Here is a 24,332-nt window from a genome sequence, read left to right as displayed (position 1 = left end):
CGAATCTCCAAAAAGAGACAAACTTTTCACCGCTAGCATTGCCCCGAGACTCAGGGCAACTTCATCAGGGAAGTCTTACAAGTTAAGAACAACATTTCATCTTTTCTTTGGAAATCCATGTCAATCCTCCCTGCGTGTTCAAATGTCATACTCCAAATTCACTATTCCCTTTTGTGTTTCGGCAAAATTGTATTTCGGTTGTTCAATTTTATAGTTTTTTTCATCCTCCAGTTTTATTTCCATATCTATCTCCCCAATAAGGAACTCAGAATCCCCCTTTACCTCGCACCGACTGAGACCCCAGTTCGCAGCATTACGATACGGTGTCGTCTTAAACCGCCTCAGTTTGTTTTGCATTAGCAAATAGCAAAAAAGTTTTCGTTTTTTTTTTTCCGTCATCACCGTACACGCACAATCTCATTCCCCCAAATGGGATATGGACAGAGACAGAGACGCGTCGTGCCAAGCACAACACCAGCTGCACAAAAAAGGCCATAACAATTCGCCAAATGGTGGCCACGGCTGGCAGGGACTTCTCCCAATTTCTCTACTCATGTCTATCAATATGCGCACTCTTGAAATTACCCGGACTCCCCCTGGGCCTCAGTGCTTACAGAGTCTCTGGACCGTGTCCAGCCAGTGCGCCGGCTCCATCACGGAGGGGCTCGGGGTGAAACTAACTCAGTGTTTCCCAGCTGAGGTTTTTGCCAGGGCACACTTTTTACCCTGGAATTATCCCATGGAACACCACTACCCTGTTAATCACAAAACTTCACAAACACATAGAACTCCGCTTATTATTATGACCTGACAATAGATAGTAATGCAAGACTCGCAACCGATTTGTTCGTGGCGAACACATCTTTTACAAGACTCGGGAGTCTGGGGTCACTCTGGAAAAAGAGCAAATCTTTGACTCACAAACTGAAAATAAATACTGATTACAACAAAGGTTTAAGCATTTGTCATTATTCATAGTGATTGTGACTTATTTACACTTTGCATTCCACCACAATACATCGTTTTGACAGAATTAAATGATTCCTGTGAGAATTCAATGAACAAACTCTGAGCCGAAGAGATTCTTCTGACTCAAGTCCAGCCTCGCTCACCGTGTGTTACACCGACTGAATCCAATGAACAAAGTAAATCTTAAATCGAACGACTCCTTTTCCTGAATGACTCGTCGGGAACCAAATCTCAAAAAAGCGTCAAACATTTAATCACTACTAATAGTGAATAGTTTCAACGTGAAACTTGTTTTGTGAGCTTATTGTAATAGACACAGAGCCGCTATTCTCCTGGAACGGATGGATTTTGACCTTGCAACGCGAGAGCTAGTTTCCATTATTCATGTATTTTAAGTGGCATTTGAAACATTTTCACGACACACCTGATTGAAAAACACTGCATTATTCCACAAACAGGCACGCGCACACACACACACACACACACACACACACACACACTAATATACTGTATGTTTGTGTATGTATACACACTCACACACATTGAAAGACAGATGCAGCCCACACACGCAAATCTACATAAATGCTAATCGCAACAGCAACCGCTTTTTCTTTCTTTCTTTCTTTCTTTTTTTCTTTGTCAAATAAATTAATGTTCTTGTCACTCACCTGAACACCGTGTGTTGTGCTTTTTGCTTGTTTTTCTTCCTACGGCCATCAAGAGAGAGAGAATGAGTCCATTGGTGCCTTCAAGGCAGGCACGTGTTTTAAAAGCCACATTCCAAATTTAAAAATGGCATCGCTGGTGTGGTCGCAGGAAAGACTTCAGCCGCATAGGATTTTTCTGACTTTGGAGCAGGTTGTCGGGTGTGAAATGAAATTGTGCAAAGTCCGATTTATTTCTCTCTCCCTCTCTCGCTCTCTCTCTCTCTCCATGTTTACGCTCCTCATTTGGCGTTTTGGCCTACTTTGCTTCCTTCCATCAAACTTGAAATACATTAACAATCCACACAAAACGCACTGAAAACAATGAAACGTGATGCACGGACAGAAAAAGCTGCAAAACCCGCTCAAGGAAATCGAATGTACCCCAAAGTGAAAATACCCCAAAGCAATGTAAAATCCTTTCATTTCACCCCTGTTTTTAAACCGGTTTTCTTACACCTGGTAGTGATGATTGTCTGAGTGTTTGTATCACTTACTTACTCATAAGTAAGACGTATTATTGCGAAAAAAAAAAAAAAGTACTTTACCAGCACAGTACCTATCTCTATTTTGAAGAAACATTCCCACTGTGGATTTCTGTCGTGCACTTTTCTCATCTTGCAGTTTGTTTTGTCAGCCTTTTATTGCCTGTCTCAGATAGTGATTAAAAGTTAATCTCTTCTCGGCGATTCGGCTCTTGAGTGAGAGTGACTCGGTGAAAAGGTTGTTCAATTTGTCCGACTCTTCATTCATTTGATTCAGTCGGTTTTAACGACCGTCAGAAGAGTCGGTTCGGCTTTGAGTTGTGAATGGAATTCTCACAAAAAACATTTAATTCTGTCACAACTATTCATTCCAAGTGTTACTCTGTCACATCAAATATGAATTATGACAAATGGCTTCACCTTTTTTTCCACAGTCATTTAATCCTCAGTAATTATTTTCTGTTTGTGAGTAGAGTCACTCACTTGCTCTTTCGCTCGCTTATACATACATGACTCGTGACTCACCTTTCTCTACTCTCTTCATTAACAAATCGAGAGTCAAGTCTGTGAACGTCTGTGTGAGTCTCGCTGCAATCACCGAGTCGCGAACGAAACAAACGGCTCTTTCGGGCGGAGTGACTCCCGACTCATTTAAAGAGATTAATCCGCCGCAAACGAATCGTTTGCGTATCACACATGACTTGCCTCGGCCACTATCTTATCTCCATACATTTCTCACTCCGTTTATCTCCCATTCATTAAACGTGTTCCCATTTCGGATTTCCTCCCACGCCATTGCACACTCCGCATCAGCAGCTCTTACTGTTACTCTCAGCTTAGCGGCGTGTCGAGTCTCCGCAGATGGAACCGTGTGACCTCATCTCCCCTCGGTGTCATGGACTCTGGCTTCCGTCCATTCTGTCCACACCGCGGTGTTTGAGCACCACGCCAGCCACACCAAATAGCAAACAACATTTTTTTTCCTTTCAACATTTTAATTATCTCCCGGGCCGTGTGCAGTTCATCGCGTCGGGGAGGTCAGCGGTCAAGAAATATTCTCCATTACGCCGAGCCATTGGCACGTGAGATCCATCTTGGATGAGGAATATTCTCGTTCCGAATTCTAACCGTCTCCCTCTCCTTCCACAACACTGATATAAACAGCTCCCCTATACAGTATGTGCATTTGGACATTGGATTGGAGTGATTGTCCTACAGTTGAGGTCAATAGAGTTGCCAGATATGAATTGAATGTCCATCAAAGAGGGAAACCTCAGGTTCATCTCACAAACCGCCTGAAGTTTTTAAAATCAGCGCCCAATTGCCGTGTTAATATTTAGGTTTGTATGTACGTACTGTATGTATTTCCAAATTGTTCTTGTTGATTGTTTATTTAAGATAAACAATAAAATAACACTTTATTATTGGATTTTTTTTATTGTTTACATTTTCTTTTGGGCTTGTATTTATTGTTAATTGTTAAAAAAAAATGTTTTCTTCAAAAAAATCTGCAATAAAATATCTTAAAAAAAAATGTACATTTTGTTTTGAAAAAAACAGATCTCTTAAAAAAATGGCATATTAAAAAAATTGTACGGTAAAAAAAAAGATTATTGTAGCATAAAAAAGTCCTTCGTAATTGTCGTCGGTGCATTGCAAAAATGTCTCGCAGCCCTCCCTCCATCCCTCCTTCCATCCCTCCATCCCTGCTTGGGTGTGTACTCTGGGTGTTATTTTCACACCCCGCGGACCTGTAGCGTCGCCGTGCACTGACAGATTGGGATCTCCCGCTGTCTCCTCTGATCGTCGAATCGCGATGCGCGGCCACACTCCGCCGCCGCGCTACGCAGGCCCCCCGGCGGGGGCGGAAAGGGAGGAACAGAATGGCGAGCAATTGGAAAGGCAGTGGTGAGGGAGGGACTTGTGCTCGGCCATGCCACCCCTGTCTGACGGCGCCACGCAAGCACACACACACACACACACACACACACACACACACACACACACACACACACACACACACACACCGCATGCTCCATTTAGCTCTGGTGCCGAGCACGAGCAGGGGTGTGGCGCGAAATGGTGCTTCGAGGGGAAATCTCTGACTTCCAATGGAAGCAAATGTTGATCTTTCTATCGATTGCGTCTCACTTTTTTTTTTTTATTTAATTTTTTAACGTTTGCTTATTTCCCCATGGGAAACTGAAAAGATCTTCAAAGATTTTCACTCAAATGCATTAGAATAGCATATGAATAATAATTGTTATAATGGTTCATAAAGTTATGAAAATGGTTATTAAAATTTAATGTATAGCTATTTTAATCTTAACTACCCATCGATCTGTTGTCCTGTTTAATTAACTTTATTGGAAGGGTTTTGGTTGTTTCTAGATCCATTTTACATCCTACTATTGCTTGTAAAGCACTTTGAATTGCATCCGATTGGTTTGAAAGGTGCTATATAAATATAATTTGATTGATTATTATAAAATATGTCTTCATTTCCCTATTTCTTCATTTAAAATGTTGCTCAAAAGGATAAGAAAGCAGTCTTCAAAATACCGCCCCAATATAATTGGGGTTAATTATAATTGGGGTTAACTATGATAATAAAATAATTATCATAGTGCTCAAAGCCGGTGGGTCCCCTCTGATCAGCAGTGTTTGCATTGTGCAAAGGAGAGCGCAGAGGGTCAAATCGTTCTCATCAGCAATTCTTTAGGTCTACCCCTGTGGGTGGAGGTAAAAAAAAAGTCAAAAAAGGAAGGAATGAGAATAGCTCCGGGGTGCGGGGGTTCGGGTGAGTATAGCTATTAATGGCGGTCCAGCGCTGCGTGAAACAAACAGCAGCACTCTCCCCTTTTAAAAAATATGAAGGCTATTTGAATACCCTACTTCTTAGTGTCACTCGAACAATGCACTTATTGATAGCGGCACTTTCCTAAAAACTCAAAGCTCCTTTTCTACACAAGGCAGAGGGGGAATGTATGGGGGTGTATAAGCTGGGAAGAGAGAATATTGAATTCTGCTGAGGTCGCCATAAGCCAGGTCGCTTTGTGGAGGATTCAAAGTACTGTAAGAAGAGAAGCAGAGAATTCCAGAACTTTGCAGTATCAAATTTCTGTTCATAACTTATTTAACTTTTAGGGTGGGGTGGGGGTGGGGTGGTGTGGGGGTATGGCTTGTTTTGCTGAACTGAGGCTGTTTCTTGGATGATATAATAAGTAAGACCTTGAGATTTACTTACGTTTGGGCTCCGGTGTTTATCAGTTGCTGAGTTTGAGTTTTTTTCGTACCGTTTCCCCGGCTCTTTCTTTAGCTACATCTGAATCCGACCCACTCTGCATGGAAATTCGCATTGTATTTGGATGCAATCATTTATATTTAATGTACACATAATGCACTTAAAGCCTTTAAAAAAAAAAAAAAGGATCGCAGCAGGCAAGTTATGTGGTTATGCACTCGTGGTCCCTTCTTAAGAGTTGGGGGTTGATGAAAAAGAAAAGTCTGACAGACAAAGTCTTTGAGTTCCAGGCTTGTTCTTTACTTTTTCACCCTCTCTGAACAGCAACACCCCAAGGCCAGACAGAGCCTCGTCTAATGATAAACTCTGAATTCTTCTGTATGCAAATTCTCCTCTGTTTTCCTCTAGCCTTAAGCTTCAGGATGCCTCTGGAATATGATACAGTGGTTGCATTTTTCCCCAAACTCTTCCTTCACCCTTCCCCTTCTACAATCTCACTTTGGTAAAATGACCAAACTCTCCATAAATGCCACCTAAGGTTGTATAAGAAGATTCATATTTATCACACGGCACAACACATGCACTCACTTGGCGATGGCGACCAACACACACACACACGCACTTGAAATGGTGGCCTGTGAAATGGGTTCTCTGCTTTTAACCAATCCTGGCTTGTCCCTCCTCTTTGGGGGCAGCCAGAAGCAGTGGGCAGCATACAGCGACACATCGCTGGTCAGACGAGGATGTTCTGCATGTTTTTGGTGGGGGTCCTTACTGATGTTACAAGGAGGAAACCCCATGTGAGCATGGGGAAAACATGCAAACTCCACAGAGAAAGGCCCCTAATCGGGAGATAACCCGCCGGAGGCGGTGCTAACAGCGCCCCAGGCGGACCCAGGTGACCCATGCTGTGAGGTAGCATTGCAATGCCACCGTACCCATGTAGTTGAACATGGGTAAAACCTCCTAAAGCCAGCGAAGAACTGCATTCTCCAAAGATACCATCCACTCCCCATCCTCCTGTGCGATACTATCCATCCTATCTGATGCTATCGCCATCAAATGGGATGCTATCAGCGTCCAAGGGTATGCTATCACCATCCAGTTCACACATATTGAATTCCAATTCATAGCTTTACCCGACCCAGACAGAGATATTCGTGGCTCTGACGGTCAAGCCAGTCGATCCGTGACTTATTTAGGGTGAGGGATTGAACAGAGCTCCATGTGCTGTGTCTGCGGCCCTGAGGCCTAAGTCGTTGCAGTACCTGTTCATGCTGTACACTCTAATGAGAGCAGGAGAGGGACATGATGGAGAGTCAATTACAACCTCGTGTTGGAGAGCTACACTGTTTCACCTTTCATTACCCCTTGATGCCATAGGCTAACTGGGTCTCATCAGTTACCGAAAGGTACTCGAGCTGAGAGGGCTCAGATAGAGGTCAGCCTCATGGGAAACAGAAGAAAATTAAAATGGGACATTTGAGGGAGTCGGTTGTCTACTCTAGACAATGCTAAGGGCATTATCTTTGTTTGCGGTTTTTCATCGTCAACCTAGTTTGCACTGTTACGTACTTACAAACATACAAGTGCCCGATTTCCTCCGTGTGTACACCCAGATTGAAGCACCAGCAAACAACTGATAAGGTTTATCTCCCTTGTTAGCCTTGGGATCTAGATGGTATGGTTGGTGTAACTGCAGCTTTGTGTCGCTTCTCCTTCCCAGATCCGATGGACTAAGACAGCAGGCAGCGTGTCGGATCGTTTCCAGGACTCGAGTGTCTTCAACGAGACGTTGCACATCTCCAAGATCCAGAGAACCCAGGGCGGGCGTTACTACTGCAAGGCCGAGAATGGCTTGGGATCACCCGCCATCAAATCCATCAGGGTGGACGTCTACTGTAAGTACACGGCCGAAGTGTTTCCCAGTTTCTAACAGCCGGTCACCGCAAAATTGTGGACTAACATCGGCTAGTCTCTCTCTGTTTGTCTTCTGCTGTACCTGAGGAAAACTCAAGATTGTTGTTTAAGGCATAATAATACATGGTAATACATGGTAATATCCCACCAAGAAATTGGTGTTGTTCATTGCACATTTCCATTTATTATCTCAACAGCCAGTGAAGCAGTTTGGTATTTTCAGGGAGCTCAGCAAGATATATAGGTAGGTAGGTAGGTACAGTAGGTAGGTACAGTACATGTAGGTCAGTAGGTAGGTACTGTAGTTAGGTACATGTACTGTGGGAAGGTAGGTAGGTAGGTACATGTAGGTAGGTACAGTTCATGTAGGTCAGTAGGTAGGTACTGTAGGTACGTACATGTACTGTGGGAAGGTAGGTAGGTAGGTACATGTAGGTAGGTAGGTAGGTGCTGTAAGTAAGTACTGTAAGTATGTACATGTACTGTAGGTAGGTAGGTACTGTAGATAGGTACATGTACTGTAGGTAGGTAGATAGATACATGTACTGTAGGTAGGTACATGTACGTGGGTAGGTACTGGAGGTAGGTACATATAAGTAGGTAGGTAGGTAATGTAGGTAGGTACATGTAGGTACATGTAGGTAGGTAAGTAGGTGGGTACATGTAGGTAGGTACTGAATGTAGGTACATGTCCTTTAGGTGGGTAGTTACTGTGGGTAGGCACATGTAGGTAGGTAAGTCCATACATGTAGCTACTGAAGGTAGGTATATGTACTGTAGGTAGGGACAAGGTAGGTACATGTAGGTAGGTACTGTAGGTAGGTAGGTAGGCAGGTACATGTAGGTAGGTAGGTAGATACATGAACTGTAGGTAAGTAGGTAGGTACTGTAGCTGGATATATGTAGGTAGGTACTGTAGGTATGTACATGTAGGTAGGTAGGGAGATAGGTAGGTACTGTAGGTAGGTACATGTGGGTAGGTAGGTATTGTAGGTAGGTAGGGAGGTAGGTAGGTACTGTAGGTAGGTACATGTACTGTAGGTAGATAGGTACATGTAGGTACTGTACTGTAGGTAGGTAGATACCGTAAGTAGGTACATGCACTGTAGGTAGGTGGATGTAGGTTGGTAGGAAGGTACTGTAGGTAGGTACATGTAGGTAGGTAGGTAGGTACATTAGATAGATTGATAGACAGACAGATAGATAGATAGATAGATAGATAGATAGATAGATAGATAGATAGATAGATAGATAGATAGATAGATAGATAGATAGATAGATAGATAGATAGATAGACAGACAGACAGACAGACAGACAGAAAGATAGACAGATAGATTGATAGATTGATAGATAGACAGACAGACAGACAGACAGACAGACAGACAGACAGATAGACAGATGGATAGATAGGTAGATAGGTAGGTAGGTATTAGGGATGTACCCCAATCTGAATAAGTTATTCGGGAAAGCACAAATAAATGGAGGTAAACAGACATTGCTTCTTCCCGAAGTTGCTCGTTATTATTCAGAAAAAAAGGCCATGATTGACACGTCTGTGCGTCAGCCATTATGTTTCCTCAAATCTGAAAAAGCAGGACCGCTATCCGTTGACTCGGAATGAATGCAAACGGAAGTGTGTGTGTGACTGAACTAGTTTGGGGGGGTGGAATTATAATGTGATAGAGGGAGAGAGATCGTGGGCATTTTTATGCCAAAAAATCCCTCCTCCCTCCTCCGGCAGATATGACTCTGCCGCATATTTTCTGCAGCTGTGGGCAGTGTCTCCAATAAGGGGCAAAAAGAGAGCTAGATAGGTGGGTAAGTAGTTAGGTAGGTGGATACGTAGGTAGGTAGGTGGGTAGGTTGGTAGGGGGGGTATGTAGGTAGGTAGGTGGGTATATAAGTAGGTAGGTGGGTTGGTAGGTAGGTGGGTATTTAGGTAGGTAGGTAGGTAGGTAGGGGGGTATGTAGGTAGGTAAGTGGGAATATAGGTAGGTAGGTGGGTTGGTGGGGGGTATGTTGGTAGGTAGGTGGTATGTAGGTAGGTAGGTAGGTAGGTGGGTTGGTAGGTGGGTGAGTATGTAGGTAGGTAGGTGGGTTGGTAGGTAGGTGGGTATGTAGGTGGGTGGGTAGGTAGGTGGGAATGTAGGTAGGTAGGTGAGTATGTATGTAGGTAGGTGGGTAGGGAGGTAGGTAGGTAGGTAGGTAGCTGGGTACGTAGGTAGGAAGGTGGGTACGTAGGTAGGAAGGTGGGTATGTAGGTAGGTAGGTGGGAATATAGGTAGGCAGGTAGGTAGATAGGTAGATGGCTATGTAGGTAGATAGTTTGGTAGGTAGGTGGGTATGTAGTAAGGAAGTCAATCGGATGCGTGAGCGTAGCATACGGGCGCTGCTGCTGTAAGTGCTGCTTGAATCCACTGTTGTAGCTCCACCGGCCACGTCAGCCGTGCAGGGTCCATCGGAGCAGCACGGCATTTCTCTATTTTTGCGTGAGAGGTCTATTTATTTTTTTGATTTTTTCCTTTTCAATAGAAACACGAGATGAAAGTACAATGTGTCAAATGTTTTTGTAAAGTGTGCAGTCAATCAAGGTGTCCATTCGGAAAAGAATCCCCTGGGATGGCCACATCCCTCAGAGTCATGGAGAAAGTGTCCCCATTACGCACAGTTTCGTTCCCTAAGGAGACGTAAAATAAAAGAAGCACACTGTTCTGGCGTGCAAATTGCGAGCACCCCATCTATCTATCTATCTATCTGAACCATTTTTTTATTATTTGTATGCAGTAATTATGTCATGCTTAGTTGTTCATGTTGTGTTGTCATTGTAATAGTTGTTCTTGTGCTGGAAAGAAAATTACCGCATCGTCGGTACTATTGGAGAGGGAGACAGGTGCGCAGATTGCGACCTGATCGCTCCCTCTCCGGGATGGCACCCTAATTCGCCTATAGGGAGAGCCGCCCTGCTAGTTATTCATGGAGGACTACCCTTACCGTGGCTCCAAAACGGTGATACATACCGAACCGTGGGTCCGCTGTACCGTTGCATCGCTGCTATGCAGGTAGATAAAACATTTTTTCGATATGGCTATATTCCTCTTCATATGTTTTAAATGGTTCCCAACATAGAAGCTGCATTGGAGATTATCCGGTCAATTATTTTGCTCTAAGGCTGACATCATGCAAAAGCCCTTTTTTTTTGTACCTTCTTCTATAATCAATGCATAAAAGCAGCCTTATAATCCAGTACAAAGCTATTGCACGATTCAGCTGTAAACGGTGATGACACTGTGATTGGGAGCTGGCGCTGGCGTCCCCAGAGAGTCAGACCAGCTGGTACTCTCATGAGAATGTTAATTAAGCCGAGAAGCTTTTTATTATGTTGACATCCCTATTGATGAGCCGAGCGACCTCTCTCTTAAACATCTACGCGCTGTGAAAAGGCAGTTCTCGTCAGGATCCGTCAGAGATGAAGGGTCAATTTAAAGTGATTGTCATTGATTCCATATTGATTGTCGTAAATCACCACTTGGCTTGATAAGGTGAACTAGCACCCAAAGTAAACAGAGTTGATCCCCCATTGAATATGAACTATGGACAACCAGTCAAGTCTATGTATCTATAGTATATTCTACCTCATTTGGGTGAAATATGGCTTTATTTCCATTAAGTTCAATTCTAATTTGCTTTATTGGTATGACAGGGATACTTACATTTGCAAAGTATAAGAAGTCAATTAATAAATAACAATGATAATAGTAATAACAATAACAGCAACAACAACAAAAACAATAATAATAATAATAATAATAATAATAATAATCATGATGATAATAATATTATAATTATTATTATTATTATTATTATTATTGTTATTATTATTGTTATTGTTATTATTATTATTATTATTATTATTATTATTATTATTATTAATAATAATAATAATAGTAATTATAACAGTTATTATGATGTTATAAATAATAATAATAATAATAATAACAGTTATTATGATGTTATAAATAATAATAATAATAATGATAATAATAATAATTTGAATGAACAGACAAATAAAAAGACAATAATTAAAACAACATTTTCATTTCATCGCTATCATCATCATCATCATCATCATCATCATCATCATCATCGTCGTCATCTTCATCATCATCATCATCGTCTTCATCATCACCATAATCATCATCATCATCATCATCATCTCCTCATTATCATCATCATCATAATCATCATCATCATCATCATCATCAATTCATTGTGATGTTTTTGTCAATGAAATGCTAATAAATCACTAATTCCAATGAATCATCAAGGTCCCAGATTAATGATTAACCAAACATTTTGTATGATGAGACCGGTTGTGATTCCAAAATAAACATCTCCAGCCGCAACATGGTGTCCACTGTCTGGCTCTCTGTGGCTCCTGCAGCATTTTGGGGGAAGAGCAACATGGAGGACGCCGGTAGATATCTAGCGGAGGTGGAAAAAAGAAAGGATGGAATGGAAATGATGGAGGAGGAAGAGGAGGAGGGGGCAATGCAACGTTCTCCCGCCAAGAGCAAAATGACCCACCAGACCCCCGTGCCGCCTCTCCTCTCCTCCTTTCCCCTCCTCTGTTGTTTTATTTTTTTTCCTCCTCCCCTCTTTCGCTCTCCTCTGTTTTCCTCTCCGCTTTCATTTTATTCCCCCTCCCCCCGCTCTTTTCTCCCCTCCTCTCCCCCTTTTTTTCCTCTCCTTTTTTCTCCTTTCCTCTCCTCTCCTCACCTCATCTGTCCTCTCCCTTCATCCCCTCTTTTCTTTGTTTTCCATTCCCTTCTCCCGTCTTCTCCTCTTTTATTTCCCCTCCCCCCTCCCGTGTGCATCTCTCACCCACTCGGATGCCTCCCTCCTTTTCCTCATCTTGTCTAAACTCTTTACCATCCGTCCGTCACGCCTGTCAGTCCGTCATTGAGCACTGCACCGCCCTTTCCTTTCCTCTTTCCTCTCTTTCCATCCCCCTGTACATTCTATCTGTTTACCCGCTTGTCTCCGTCTCCCCCGTCCCCCCGTCTCGTCCCCCTGATGTTGGTGTCAGGGTGTCACCCAGCGCCCTTGTTCCTGTTTATCTGCCCTGACGTGTTGCAGGGGGAGGGATCCAGATCCGTGGGGGGAGAAGCTGCTCACGTTGGCTTTAGCAAATGGATGGAGAGTTTGGGGGAATGGGGGATTTATTTTTTATTTCTTTGGTATTTTCAGTTCCACATGCATCTTATATATGAATATTAAGGGATACTGAGGTGACTTGGGACTTGGTAATTGTTTGCGCATTGTGGTGCGGATAGACCAGTAGTCCAAAAATAAGAGCCCCAAAAAAATCGAAAATACAATATATAATATGAGAATATGCAAAATATACAAAATGTGCTCTCCAGATAGGGATACTTTACAAAAACGGCTGTAACAGGGACTAAGTGGGTGGGTGTGAGTATAAATATGGATTTGTATATACTGTATATGGAAATTTCTATACACTTATTTGGATATTTGGATACATTTTTATATCTAACTATTCCTGTTTTGTGTTTTTATTTTGGACTATTTGTATATATCTGACAATTAAATTTAATAATTTTAATTGTTTTTTTTTATTTACTTCTTTCTTTTTGTATTGTATTTCATTATTATTTTTATTCTCCAGTTTTTCTGACTGTTAAGCTTCTTTTTTTTTAACTACTAATGCTCTGCAGTGTCACGAACAAATTTTATGTACTATATGTACAGTAAATGTCCCTGGCTAAATGTATCATCTATCCATCTGACATTTAGATAAAATTAACCGAAGCATGAGTCAGTTTAAACTTCTGTTGCAATAAAAACAAATACAGATGAGCACAGAATTTAATCAAAAAAACATGTGCGTTATTTAATACAACACAGGGAAAATATCTCCCTGGGATCTCAATAAAAATAACTGATGATGAAATATAAACTGCTTTGGATTTTCCAGCACACTTATTAAACAATTACCAAATGTGTTCAGTACCTCAATGCTTTCATAATGACAAGATGTGATATAAATGATCATGTTTGTCTAGTCCCCTGCTGCAACTTATTAATGTGTGTGTTTTATCCTTCCAGATTACACACACTCATAACAAATGAACACTACAAAGTCATTTATGAGATTTGTCAGTTGCTTTGATATAACAGCTGGAGCAAAATTGTATGTATATATATATATATATATATATATATATATATATATATATATATACACACATATATATACATATATACTGTACATATATATATAAATGTCAAATGTAATAATAATGTGAAATAATAATGAAAATAATACGGGTTGGGTTAGGTAATAAGGGTTAGGTGTAATAAAGTTCCCTTGAAATAGAAACATCACCAAAATAGATGAAGAGAATAGTGATAATGTTTTTCCTGTGGCAATTTGGTAGAAATAGTAAAATGCTCCATCTCCATTGACACCAAAGCCATAGAATAGTAACGGGGAAGCTGTCGGAGGGTTTTAGTAGAAGAGGTGTGAGGAACAAACACCTCATGGCAGCGCTGATTTAAACACATCTCAATTTCAGAATTAAATACTACTAATAAATACTACTAATACTAATACTTTATATATATTCTTTTTTATAATATAAATACATATACATTTACATTTATTTATTTATTTTATATTCTCTACTTATTGAAGAGCAAACAGTGTTTTTTCGACATGTTGATAAGCCGGTCCTGTCTTTGGAAATATATGGAAACCATGTGTTTTGTTCGGGTTAAGGCTAGGGTTATGGATAAGAATATGTTTGTTTTTGTTTTTTAATCAGATGATCCTTGGGGGGCTGGCATACAAAAAATATCAAAGCCAATAGATTTTATATCAATTTTGTATATAAAAAATGTAAAATGAATACAAGGCAGCATTATTTTAAAGGGGACCCATGATGGTCCATTTTACACAAGTTAATATACTGTAGGACTCTGAGGTCCCCAAAAAAAATAATTCTAAAAATACCACTCAGATTGTGCTTTTGAGCCATTGCGACATGCCTTTATAACCCTCTTGTTCCAAAACAGGTCGTTTAAGTGGGAGGAGCCACTCTCCCAAGGCCCCGAGTTCTGTGAGCCAATAGCATTTGAGCATGGCTTCCGGCTTTCGTTGCATTTACTCCATAACTTTCACTGGTGTCACCTTATCGGTCCACCAAAATCTGTTTCTGAACAATTTTGAGGAGAGAAATAAGCAATCCAGTTGCTCGGTCTTCACTCATATTAAATCTATGAGTCCTCATTTAAAAGTTAATTCCGACTTTTGTTGCCGTGCTCCAAGCTTGTGGGGGACACGGACACTTCACTGGGGCTCTAGCACACAGGGATTTATTGTTTCATGTAAGCATCGAAAAATAAAATATGATAAAATGAATAAATCTACAATAAAAACACAGTTTTTATTGTTTTTTATGGAGAAACGTATAGCGGATGGGATGTAGCAGATGACCATAAAAAGAAATCCGTGACGAGCTGAGGTCAGCTCGTGCAGAGAGTAGAAAAAACCTTTGAAAACGGAGCGGTCGGAAGCCACGTCTAATGTCTACGTCTAATATGAACCTCTGACATTGTAACGTTATATATATATGTGACAAAAAAAAGGAAAAGCAAATGAGGTTCCCTTTAAAAAAGAAGAGCTTTTAAGAAGTACTTTTTAACCCTCTAAGCAAAATGGTTATGCAACTTTAAAATGGCATCCTAAAAAAGCAAATTAAACATTTATTTCAGGGACTCAATCTCATTTAGTAGAACCTTAACCAAGACCTCTCTCTGTGCCACAGAATCAGTGTGACGCATTCCACGTAAGAAACTCTATTTAGTATTTTGTGTTTTTGTGGGCTGCAGATAAATAAGGATGTGGAGCCGCGGGGATGAGATTCATTATGCAAATGTATTAATTCACGGTGGCATTTAAGCGCAGGTCTGACGCCGCCTTTGCACATGGCCTTGTACTGTGTATACTGTGTGTACTGTGTGTATTGTGTGTACTGTGTGTACTGTTTGCCCTGTGTGTGTGTTCTTCATTCGTGTGTTTGTGTCGCACATCCAGCAAACGCCTGTTGTCTCTCCTGAGAAATGTTACGGCCGTCCCCCTGGGGTGAATTTAATTGATGGGCCTCTTGCAGTACGTGATATTTTTAGTGGTTTGCAGCCCTGTGTTATTTTTAATTTTTTTTTTTCATTAACATCAAAATGATTCCATGTTTCAGAAGCTGGACCTCGCAACAACAACAACAACAACCGCAGCACCCGGAATCGTATTTGCAGTCCTTTTCTGATGGGTTTTGGTTTTGTCTCAGTTCATCCCAAAAATTCTCTCTTTTTTAAAATTAGTTTTTTCCAACCTCTGTTCTGCCACCACTACCCTGTTACCCACTACAAAACATCACAAAATCTCGCTAACCAATGGAACTGTGCTGATTATTATTATTGTAGCCTACTGATAAGTAGTGATGCAAGACTAGCGAATTATTCGTTCATAGCGAACAAATCTTTTAAACGATTCAGGAGTCGGGAGTCACTGCGGCAAAAGAGGGAGCGAGCGAGTGAATCTTGGACTCATATCCTGAAAATAATCACTGAGGACTAAACTAAAGACCAAGGCAAAGAGAAAGGTCTCGGAAGTTTGACATCATCCAATAGTTTTGACAGAATCCAATGATTCTTGTGAGAATTCCATTCACACCTCGGGGCCGAAATGACTCCCCCGACTCTCGTTCATGGTTCAGGAAGCCACGCCAACTGAACCAAACTGGAAAATTGTATGACTCTTTACCCTTTATGGAGTGACTCGTCAAAAACTGAACCTCAAAAGGGAGTCAAACCTTTGATCACTATTAATAGTTTTCACTTTCAGCGTGAAACTTGTTCTTCTTCTGAAGAACACAGCGGTTGAAAAACAATCTTAAATAATAACAAACGGCAGGTAGAGGAGATGACAGCTCATACCACAGGTGCCGCGCATTGCCAGTAACAGGCCCTCAGCGCAAGCACCACAGCGTTTATTCACTTCCTTGAAGTTCAAATGATCTTTAACCGTCTCTCCTTGGTCTGCCTTTCCTTTCCGGTGGCATTTATTTGTTTCTGTTTCTTCGTTCCCGGAAACCAAAGGAGCTGGTTTCCAATTTTGCAACCAAACACCTGCATTCTTATTCATATCCGTCATTAGATCCAAGCGAACCCTCCCGCAAAAACTCCCGGCCTCCACGTCTGTCAAATACCTCCTTGACTCATTTAGAATGGCAAAATATGTATGAGGGAGGCTGTTGGCGGATAAGGCGCAATGAGAAAAAGAGGTGGAAATGGAGAGTTTTGCTCAACTTGGCACAATTCATTTGCCGGGAACTAATCTTTGAAATGAGTCAGGAATCGGGAGTCACAAATTCCAAAAGAGTCGTTTTGTTTACATCAAAGCCAGAGAATGTACCCGGGGAAAATCTCAGAGCTCTTTAGTACGTGAGGTGTGAGGTGTGTTCGGCTCCCACACAGAAAATAATGTGGATGTGGAAAAAAAGGTTAAAAAAAAAAAAATTGCCACAATTCATATAGAATGTGACTGATTCACACTTTCCATTCCACCCAAAATGAATAATTTAGACACAATAAGATTATTCTCGTGAGAATTCCATTCGCAACTCAAGTTAATCAAACGAACAAAGAATCGGAAAAACGGAACAAATGTTTTTACCGACTCTCCAAAAAGAGCCGAACTTTTCAACATGAGGTGAGATCTGTTCTTTGGGGGAGTTTCGTGAGGAGCAGATGAAGATGTGGAGGGGGTTGGGAGGGGGGGGGGGCAGGGTGGATAACCAGGAACAACCGGCGCCGGGCCCCGAGGAACTCAATATTAAGCTCCACCGGCTCCAACTTAACTTATTTTAAAAAGCCCACATAGTCCGTCTGAGCACATTTTATTCCTGCTGACACTTCAGTTGTATTTGTCCACACTTGGGGTCTGCTGGGATCGTCCCCTCCAAACTTAATAAAGCACTTCGCTGCACGCCCACACCGATCGATTTTTGAAGCTTTAAGGTGCCCACTTCTTATTCCTACAGGGGAGTCTTTTCAATGTTTTCATTTAATTTCAGCCGCATTAATTTTGTTGCACCGTCTAATGCTTGACCGGGTGACTGATGGTGGAAAGGGGCTTTCGATTTCTGCAAGGGTGGCTTAGCGCCGGCCCGGGGAATCCATCCAATAGTCACCGGCACAACATATCTAAAACAACTATACAGTATATCTAAAACAACTATATATCCAAACCCCAGCAGAGAAGAGTATCTACGAGTTGCAAGGGGGAAAGAAAGAACTGCGAACAAAGGAATCCTACTCAGTGAGTTTATTCTCAGGGGTTAAACCTTTTGCGTCATCGACACATTAATGTACATTTTGTTATTACTCAACAATTCTTAAAGGACTGGTTCGCTATTTTTTAACCCATGCCTTGTTGAAATGTGGGTTCCCATCATTTGGAACTGCTCATAGCAACAACCTTGCTGAACACTTTACTCCTGGGAAACTTAAGCACCCTGCTGCATCCTCACTGGGCTTGAATGCAGTGCAATGGGGCAAACGTTTCAGCTTTAAAAACTATGTTAAATCTACTTTTTGGAAAACAAAATTCACACTATAGTTACACACGTGTTTGTGTATTTCCTGAACATGTTTTGAGTACTGTAACAGAAATATCACATTTTAATGAGAACTACTTTTTGAAATTGCTGCAGAACATCCATCCAGAGTGTAACGTGTAAGGGCAGCTAGGAAGCGACAAAACGTTCTGTTTCTAGTCTCTTACCTTAAAGTGGATTTAGCCAAGACATCTGATTTGCAGGCGTGCAATGACAATACAACCCTGAAAGACCTGGTGGAAACCAATGAGTGAGGCCTGGGTCGAAAAACAACACCTCAAAGACAGAACTTTTGCGTCAGAAGTCTATCCGTTCCGACCAATGCTAGAAAGACGAAAAAGGAGCGCGAGGTGATTAGGTCTGACGCTGTTAACTCGATTGAAGCAAATGCCAATTCCTTCACACACATTCCATCACCCTGTAATAGTCCTAATTTGTCCTTAAAAAAAGATGGTCCAGAGCAGTGGTTCCCAACCAGGGGAAAATGGAACCAATTCAGACACAAAGGACCATCGACCTCCAATAAATTATTCAAATTAGGAATGTATGGCATGTTTTAAATAGGGGGATCGGATGTGATTTGGGATGTCCCTGAGGATTTAATTATTATACACTCTTATGCACATGAGGAAGCTACACATGCTACTCCACATCGCTACGGCAAATGCAGCAGCCAGAGACTTGAGGGAAGAAATCCATGAGTGTGTGTGTGTGTGTGTGTGTGTGTGTGTGTGTGTGTGTGTGTGTGGGTGTGTGTGTGTGTGTGTGTCTATTTTAGTTTCTGTGTATTTGCGTCACCCATACGCATGCATGTATGAGTGTGTGTGTTTGTGTGTTTGTGTGTGCGTGTGTGTGTGTGTCTGTGCATGCGTGCAGAAAAACAAAACAGCAACGTCCCCGTCGGGCTGCAGCCGATGCCTATGCATGAGTCCTCCCTCTCCACCAGCAGCGAGGGTCTTGACTCAGACGCACGTGTCAGAGGCTTAACGCACCGTGACACAAGCCCCTTCCGCCGTGCACGCCTGCCGTGCACGCCTGCCATGCACTTTTCAGGGGGGGGGGGTGTGTCTACTTCGTGTTTGCTGTGAGTCCATGAAGCAGCTCAGAGGCCAAACAGTGGCTGATGGTGTTTGTTTAGCATCCGAGCTGGATCTTCCCTTCAGTCGCCGCGCCTTCGATTCCTGAAGCCGGCGCAGAGCCGCCATTTTATAGAAAGGGGGGCGTGGGGGGGAGGGCTTGACTTTTGAAATCTGGATTTTGGCTTAGACGTTCCGGAGTTCCCCATAAGCACCCGTATTCTTTCATCATCGTATTTATGTTTATTTATGCCGCCGTGTACGTTGCTTTTCCAAAGCAGCGTGTGGGAGGAGGGAGCCATCTCCAGGGAACTTATTGATTAGCGGGTTCAAACGCTGGAGCCTGGTTCAATAGGGTGAGTTATGAGTATCATGTAGTTCCTCTTACAATCTATTTATTTTACACACCGTAAAGCAAAAGCAATGCGTCATTTAATTTCTTGTTTTTTCTTGCCCCCACACTTGGCCTCTGTACGTTAAATAAAAATCAACACATGAAATAGAATGTAATAATAATACATAATGCAATAATGCAATAATATAATGTTACACGTCTCTGTGGAATACTCTCATTTAATCAGTCAATTATTATGAATAATGACTGCAGTTTGTTATGGACTATTTCTTACTCAGCGGAAGCTCCTAAACTCTGAATACTAGTCATCAAAGAATTTCATATAATGTTATTTAGTAGGAAGCTGCGTAATAAGCGGGATAATGTAGAGCCATGCGTCCATTATCGCAAAACAAACTCCTTCCAAGTCATGCCATACCCTCTGCTTCACCTTGGGGTCCTGGTCACCCTGTCTGAGGTTATTTTGCGATAATGGCCTTTCGTTATCCCTCACTTATAATATAATATTTCATATAATGTAATGTAATACATTGTTTAATTCCAATTATGTGTATATATATATATATATATATATATATATATATATATATATATATATATATATATTTATATATATATATATATATATATATATATATATATATATTTACAGTAGTTAGTTAGAATGTTTATATGAAAACTCTGGTAATATATGTAGTATTCATAGAGTATATACAGCGGCTCGTAAGTGCTTTTCGATTTAAATGAGCTGGCGTGATGAATGGAGCCATGCAGGCTGCGTGAGTTATCTCAGGTCTTGTTTGGATGGGGATGGAGTGAATCAGCACATTATGTGAACATTATGTAAATGCTTGCTGCCGTGGTTAATGGAGGTAAGGCCTGTTCAGGACTAGCCATTACTCTCTCAAGGACTTCCTCCAGGTAGAGGCCTAAATCAGGGGTCCTCGGTCGACCCCCTCACCAGACCCCCCGCGCACTTTTCCACCTCGCCAGCGTGAAATATATTTGTGTTGTGTACACGGGAGGGGTTTTGTTTATGCGGAAATTTTCTCATCAATCCCCGTTTTTTTTTTGTTTTTTTTTGGTTTAGGTCTAGTTTCGTCAACTGCTGGCAGGGCAAGTCGGAAGCTAATGTTTCCACAGTTGTTTATTTATGCGGCAGCTTTAAATAACTATGTTGGAACAAACAAATAACCTTTTAATGTATGCTTTTGTGATAACGGGCGAGACTCAAGGAGCTTGTACCCTTCTGTCGGATATTATAACTCAAAGAAAATTCATTGAAAGAGGAGGACACTTCCTTGTCTTTTCACCATCACCTTCATAAAAGGAAGATCATTTCACATCCAGAAAATGATGCAACTTTCAGTTCATTCCATTATCTCTTAAGGGGTGTTTTAATTAAAAGTAACAGGGTTGACGAAAACTTGGGCACCCAACTAACTTGTTGTTTTTTTCGACATTTTACGCATATTAAGAATAAAATCATTCATGAGCAATGAAACGACACTTGAGGCTTTATATAAGTTAAAGTTTGTTTATGATAGTTTGTCTTTTTTTTGGCCTCAATAGCTATTAAAATAAGTTATATTGAGTTACACAGGTGTGCGAAAGCTCTGAAAACACACCGGATTCATATATTTTTTTTTTTCGGTTCTAGAACGCCGGGGTGGGAAGGGGGCATTCAGAGTTTTTGGGTGGGCAAACTGTCAGATTGTTGAATCCTCGATCCTTTATCATTCCTTGCCAAGATTGTTGACCGGGCTAGGGAATGTGTGTGTAACGGGGGTACCACTAATTGCGTTTGAGGGGCACAGTGTTTACAATTTTAGGTTTTAGTTTTTTCGTTTAATTATGATAATTTCATTGTGATGTAATTTCAATGTCCATGTTTTTAATAGAACAATAGCAGGATCATCATTTTTCATAATCTTCTACGCTAGACCCCCCAATAAACCAATACATTAACTGTTGTCAACCCTGTGACTGGGGTGTCAGCCCTGTTACTTGTATAATATTCTAATATAATTTTCAAAAAATCCACTTATTGTATATGTTAAGTAAAGGAGACCAGTTATCCACTCAAATATATTGGGGTACTGTATTATTATTTTGTTTCCATTACTTTTTTTCCAAAAACAGAAGAAGATGCTGTGAAAGTGTCAATTGTAAATATGTATATTCATCCACGGGAAAAGATAAACTCCTCAATATTGTTACTTTAAAAACACACTTAGTGTAACAAGGAGGATTTTATCTTTCATTGTATATCAGTTCTAAATATGGATTCAAAACCTTTTTAAATAGAAATTTATGTTGGTAACAAGGTTGACGAAGCACACATATACTGTACATGTTGATATTATAATAAGATGCTTGAGATGGCACGGCACATTTTCCTGAGAGGTAAGAATCAACTTCATCCAAGAAGCGGCTGAAAGTACTTTGACAATCACACTTTGAGAACGGGAAATGGCACCTTTTCGTATAATGGCCCTTTGAGCTGAGAGTGTCCAAGGTGGATTTCCATGTTGCAAGGTGGAGTTCCGTGTTATGAGGTGGAGTTCCATGTTCTGAGGTAGAGTTCCATGTTCCGAGGTGGATTTCCATGTCCCAAGGTGGAGTTCCATCTTCCGAGGTTGAGTTCCATGTTCCAAGGTGGAGTTCCATCTTCCGAGGTTGAGTTCCATGTTCCAAGGTGGAGTTCCATCTTCCGAGGTTGAGTTCCATGTTCCAAGGTGGAGTTCCATGTTCCAAGGTGGAGTTTCATGTTCCAAAGTGGAGTTCCATGTTCCAAGGTGGAGTTTCATGTTCCAAAGTGGAGTTCCATGTTCCAAGGTGTAGTTTCATGTTCCAAAGTGGAGTTCCATGTCCAAAGGTGGAGTTCCATGTTCCAAGGTGAAGTTCTATGTTCCAAGGTGGAATTTCATGTTCTGCGGTCAAGTTCCATGTTCCAAGGTGGATTTCCATGTTGCAAGGTGGAGTTCCGTGTTATGAGGTGGAGTTCCATGTTCTGAGGTGGATTTCCATGTTCCAAGGTGTAGTTTCATGTTCTGAAGTGGAGTTCCATGTTCCAAGGTGGAGTTCCATGTCCCAAGGTGGAGTTTCATGATGGAGTTCCACGCCGTCGGCAGCGCCTCGACGCCCTAATGTGTTTACGCGTTTCTGCCGGTTGTTTAGAGAAAGACGTGTGTCCGGCTTGTTTTCTGGGGAGATAAATGGGAAGTAAGATGGTCTGCGGCAGACGCCCGATGCCTCCGGGAGACAATGAAGAGGAGATTCATTACCCCCACCAACCCCACCCCCACCCACTCGCTCTGCTTTCTGAGTCTCATTATTTCCTCATCTCCATCACCGGGAGGAAGCGGAGTGGAGGTGGATGGGGTGGAGGGGGCGGTGGACCGCCGACGTCCGCCCGTCCATTTATCAGCCGTGTCACACGCATACCTGGCAACCCACATCACACGGAGACAGCAGAAACACACACACACACACACACACACACTGACAGGCGGCGAGCAGCCCTCTGAAGACTGTTTTGGCCGGAGACGGCGTAATTGGTAAAAGCGCAGCACCTGTCAGCGAGCGCAACGGAGGAACAGCCGTCTGAAGTGGGAGGCGGCGTCCTGACCGCAACGGCGGCTACAAGAAGAGAGGGTGTCGGGGCCACAAGACAGCTTCAGTCTGGCAGCAGGAAAAAAAAAACAAAAAAAAAACGCCTGCCCCCGCCCCCGCCTCGACATTTCACTCCCTCTACCTCAATCAAAGCTTCGCTTTCTCTTTCGGTTATGAAGTGGAACCGAAGTGAAGTCGGAGTCTAAACATTCAAATGAGAGAAGGTTTCCTCGCGCGGTGGTTCCCGACATCCCAGTATCTTTTGTACAATGAAATAATCCCGCGAGGCGGCATCGCTCTCCCTTCAACTCTCATTCATAGCTCAGAGCCCAGCCGACTCTGTTGTTCACGGTTCGGGGAGCCCTCCCTCGCTCCCCAGCGCCTTATGCCAGCTGACTCAAAAAATGAGTCGAACCTTTGATCACAGCTGACCATTCTCGCTTTCAGTGCGAAACGGGAGATTGTTCCGATGAACACGCCGCTGCTGTTCTGCTGGAACTGGTGAATTACATGAATTGGTGCAGCCTGGCAATTTTGACCTTGCAACACAAGAGCTAGTTTGAATTATTTATGTTTTAAGTGAAATTTAAAGAATCGGCGGGTGGAAAACACTGTCCTGGTACGCAAACGGCAACAAAAAAAATCTTGTTTAAAGGTGAACGCCGGTAAATGATCAAGTACAGTGTATGTTTGGGTAACACACCCATTAGCAGCCATTAACAAAGTCTAGGGAATAAGAATTCTTTATTAAACAGGCGGCTGCCCTTGTAAATCCATTTAGGCTGCTCAAATGCTAACATTGAAGCATAGCTTTTTATGACGCTCCACTGACTCTGCTGCATTTCCACTTTAATTGGAGGTAATTACACTTAACCAGACCTGATGACTGTGGCCTCAGAGAGGGGGTTAGTTTGCATTAACTTAATGCCCCGCTCATATCCTGGGACACAGAGGGAGAGATCGAGTTGGTGAGAATTCAGTTAAAGAGAGATTAAATCTGTGTGTCTCTTGGTGTGACTTACCTTCCAAGACATGGCCATAACTTCAGAAATGTGTTTCGTGAAATTACTTATTTTAGAAAAATGCATTCAAAGAACATTTGGACAATTTCAGCAGTGAAGCTGCAGTCTCCCACCTATGCCCTGGTGGAAGCCCGGGTTCAACTTAGAGCTTGGATGTGGAAATGCAAAATGAATAATTCAGGGCTTTTTTTCTGAGACCGGAGAGGCATGCCAAGCAGCGGCCATGGCAGAGGTGGCGTGT

At 42.0% G+C, this 24,332-nt stretch overlaps 1 protein-coding gene across 1 annotated transcript in view; it reads left to right on the top strand.

The window, feature by feature from the left end:
• The window catches only part of LOC307248194 (MAM domain-containing glycosylphosphatidylinositol anchor protein 2), a gene marked incomplete at both ends in the record, with an annotated part of 228,555 nt that overhangs the window by 76,566 nt on the left and 127,657 nt on the right, over positions 1–24,332 (top strand). Inside the window, one exon of the mRNA XM_080024479.1 lies at positions 7,129–7,303. Within this exon, the coding sequence (XP_079880605.1) occupies positions 7,129–7,303 (175 nt within the window). The remainder of the gene's footprint in view (positions 1–7,128; positions 7,304–24,332) is intronic.

Source organism: Zeus faber (genome assembly GCF_960531495.2).
Source record: "Zeus faber genome assembly, chromosome: 2".
NCBI classification, from domain to species: Eukaryota; Metazoa; Chordata; class Actinopteri; order Zeiformes; family Zeidae; genus Zeus; species Zeus faber.
This window is presented reverse-complemented; position numbering and strand designations above follow the sequence as displayed.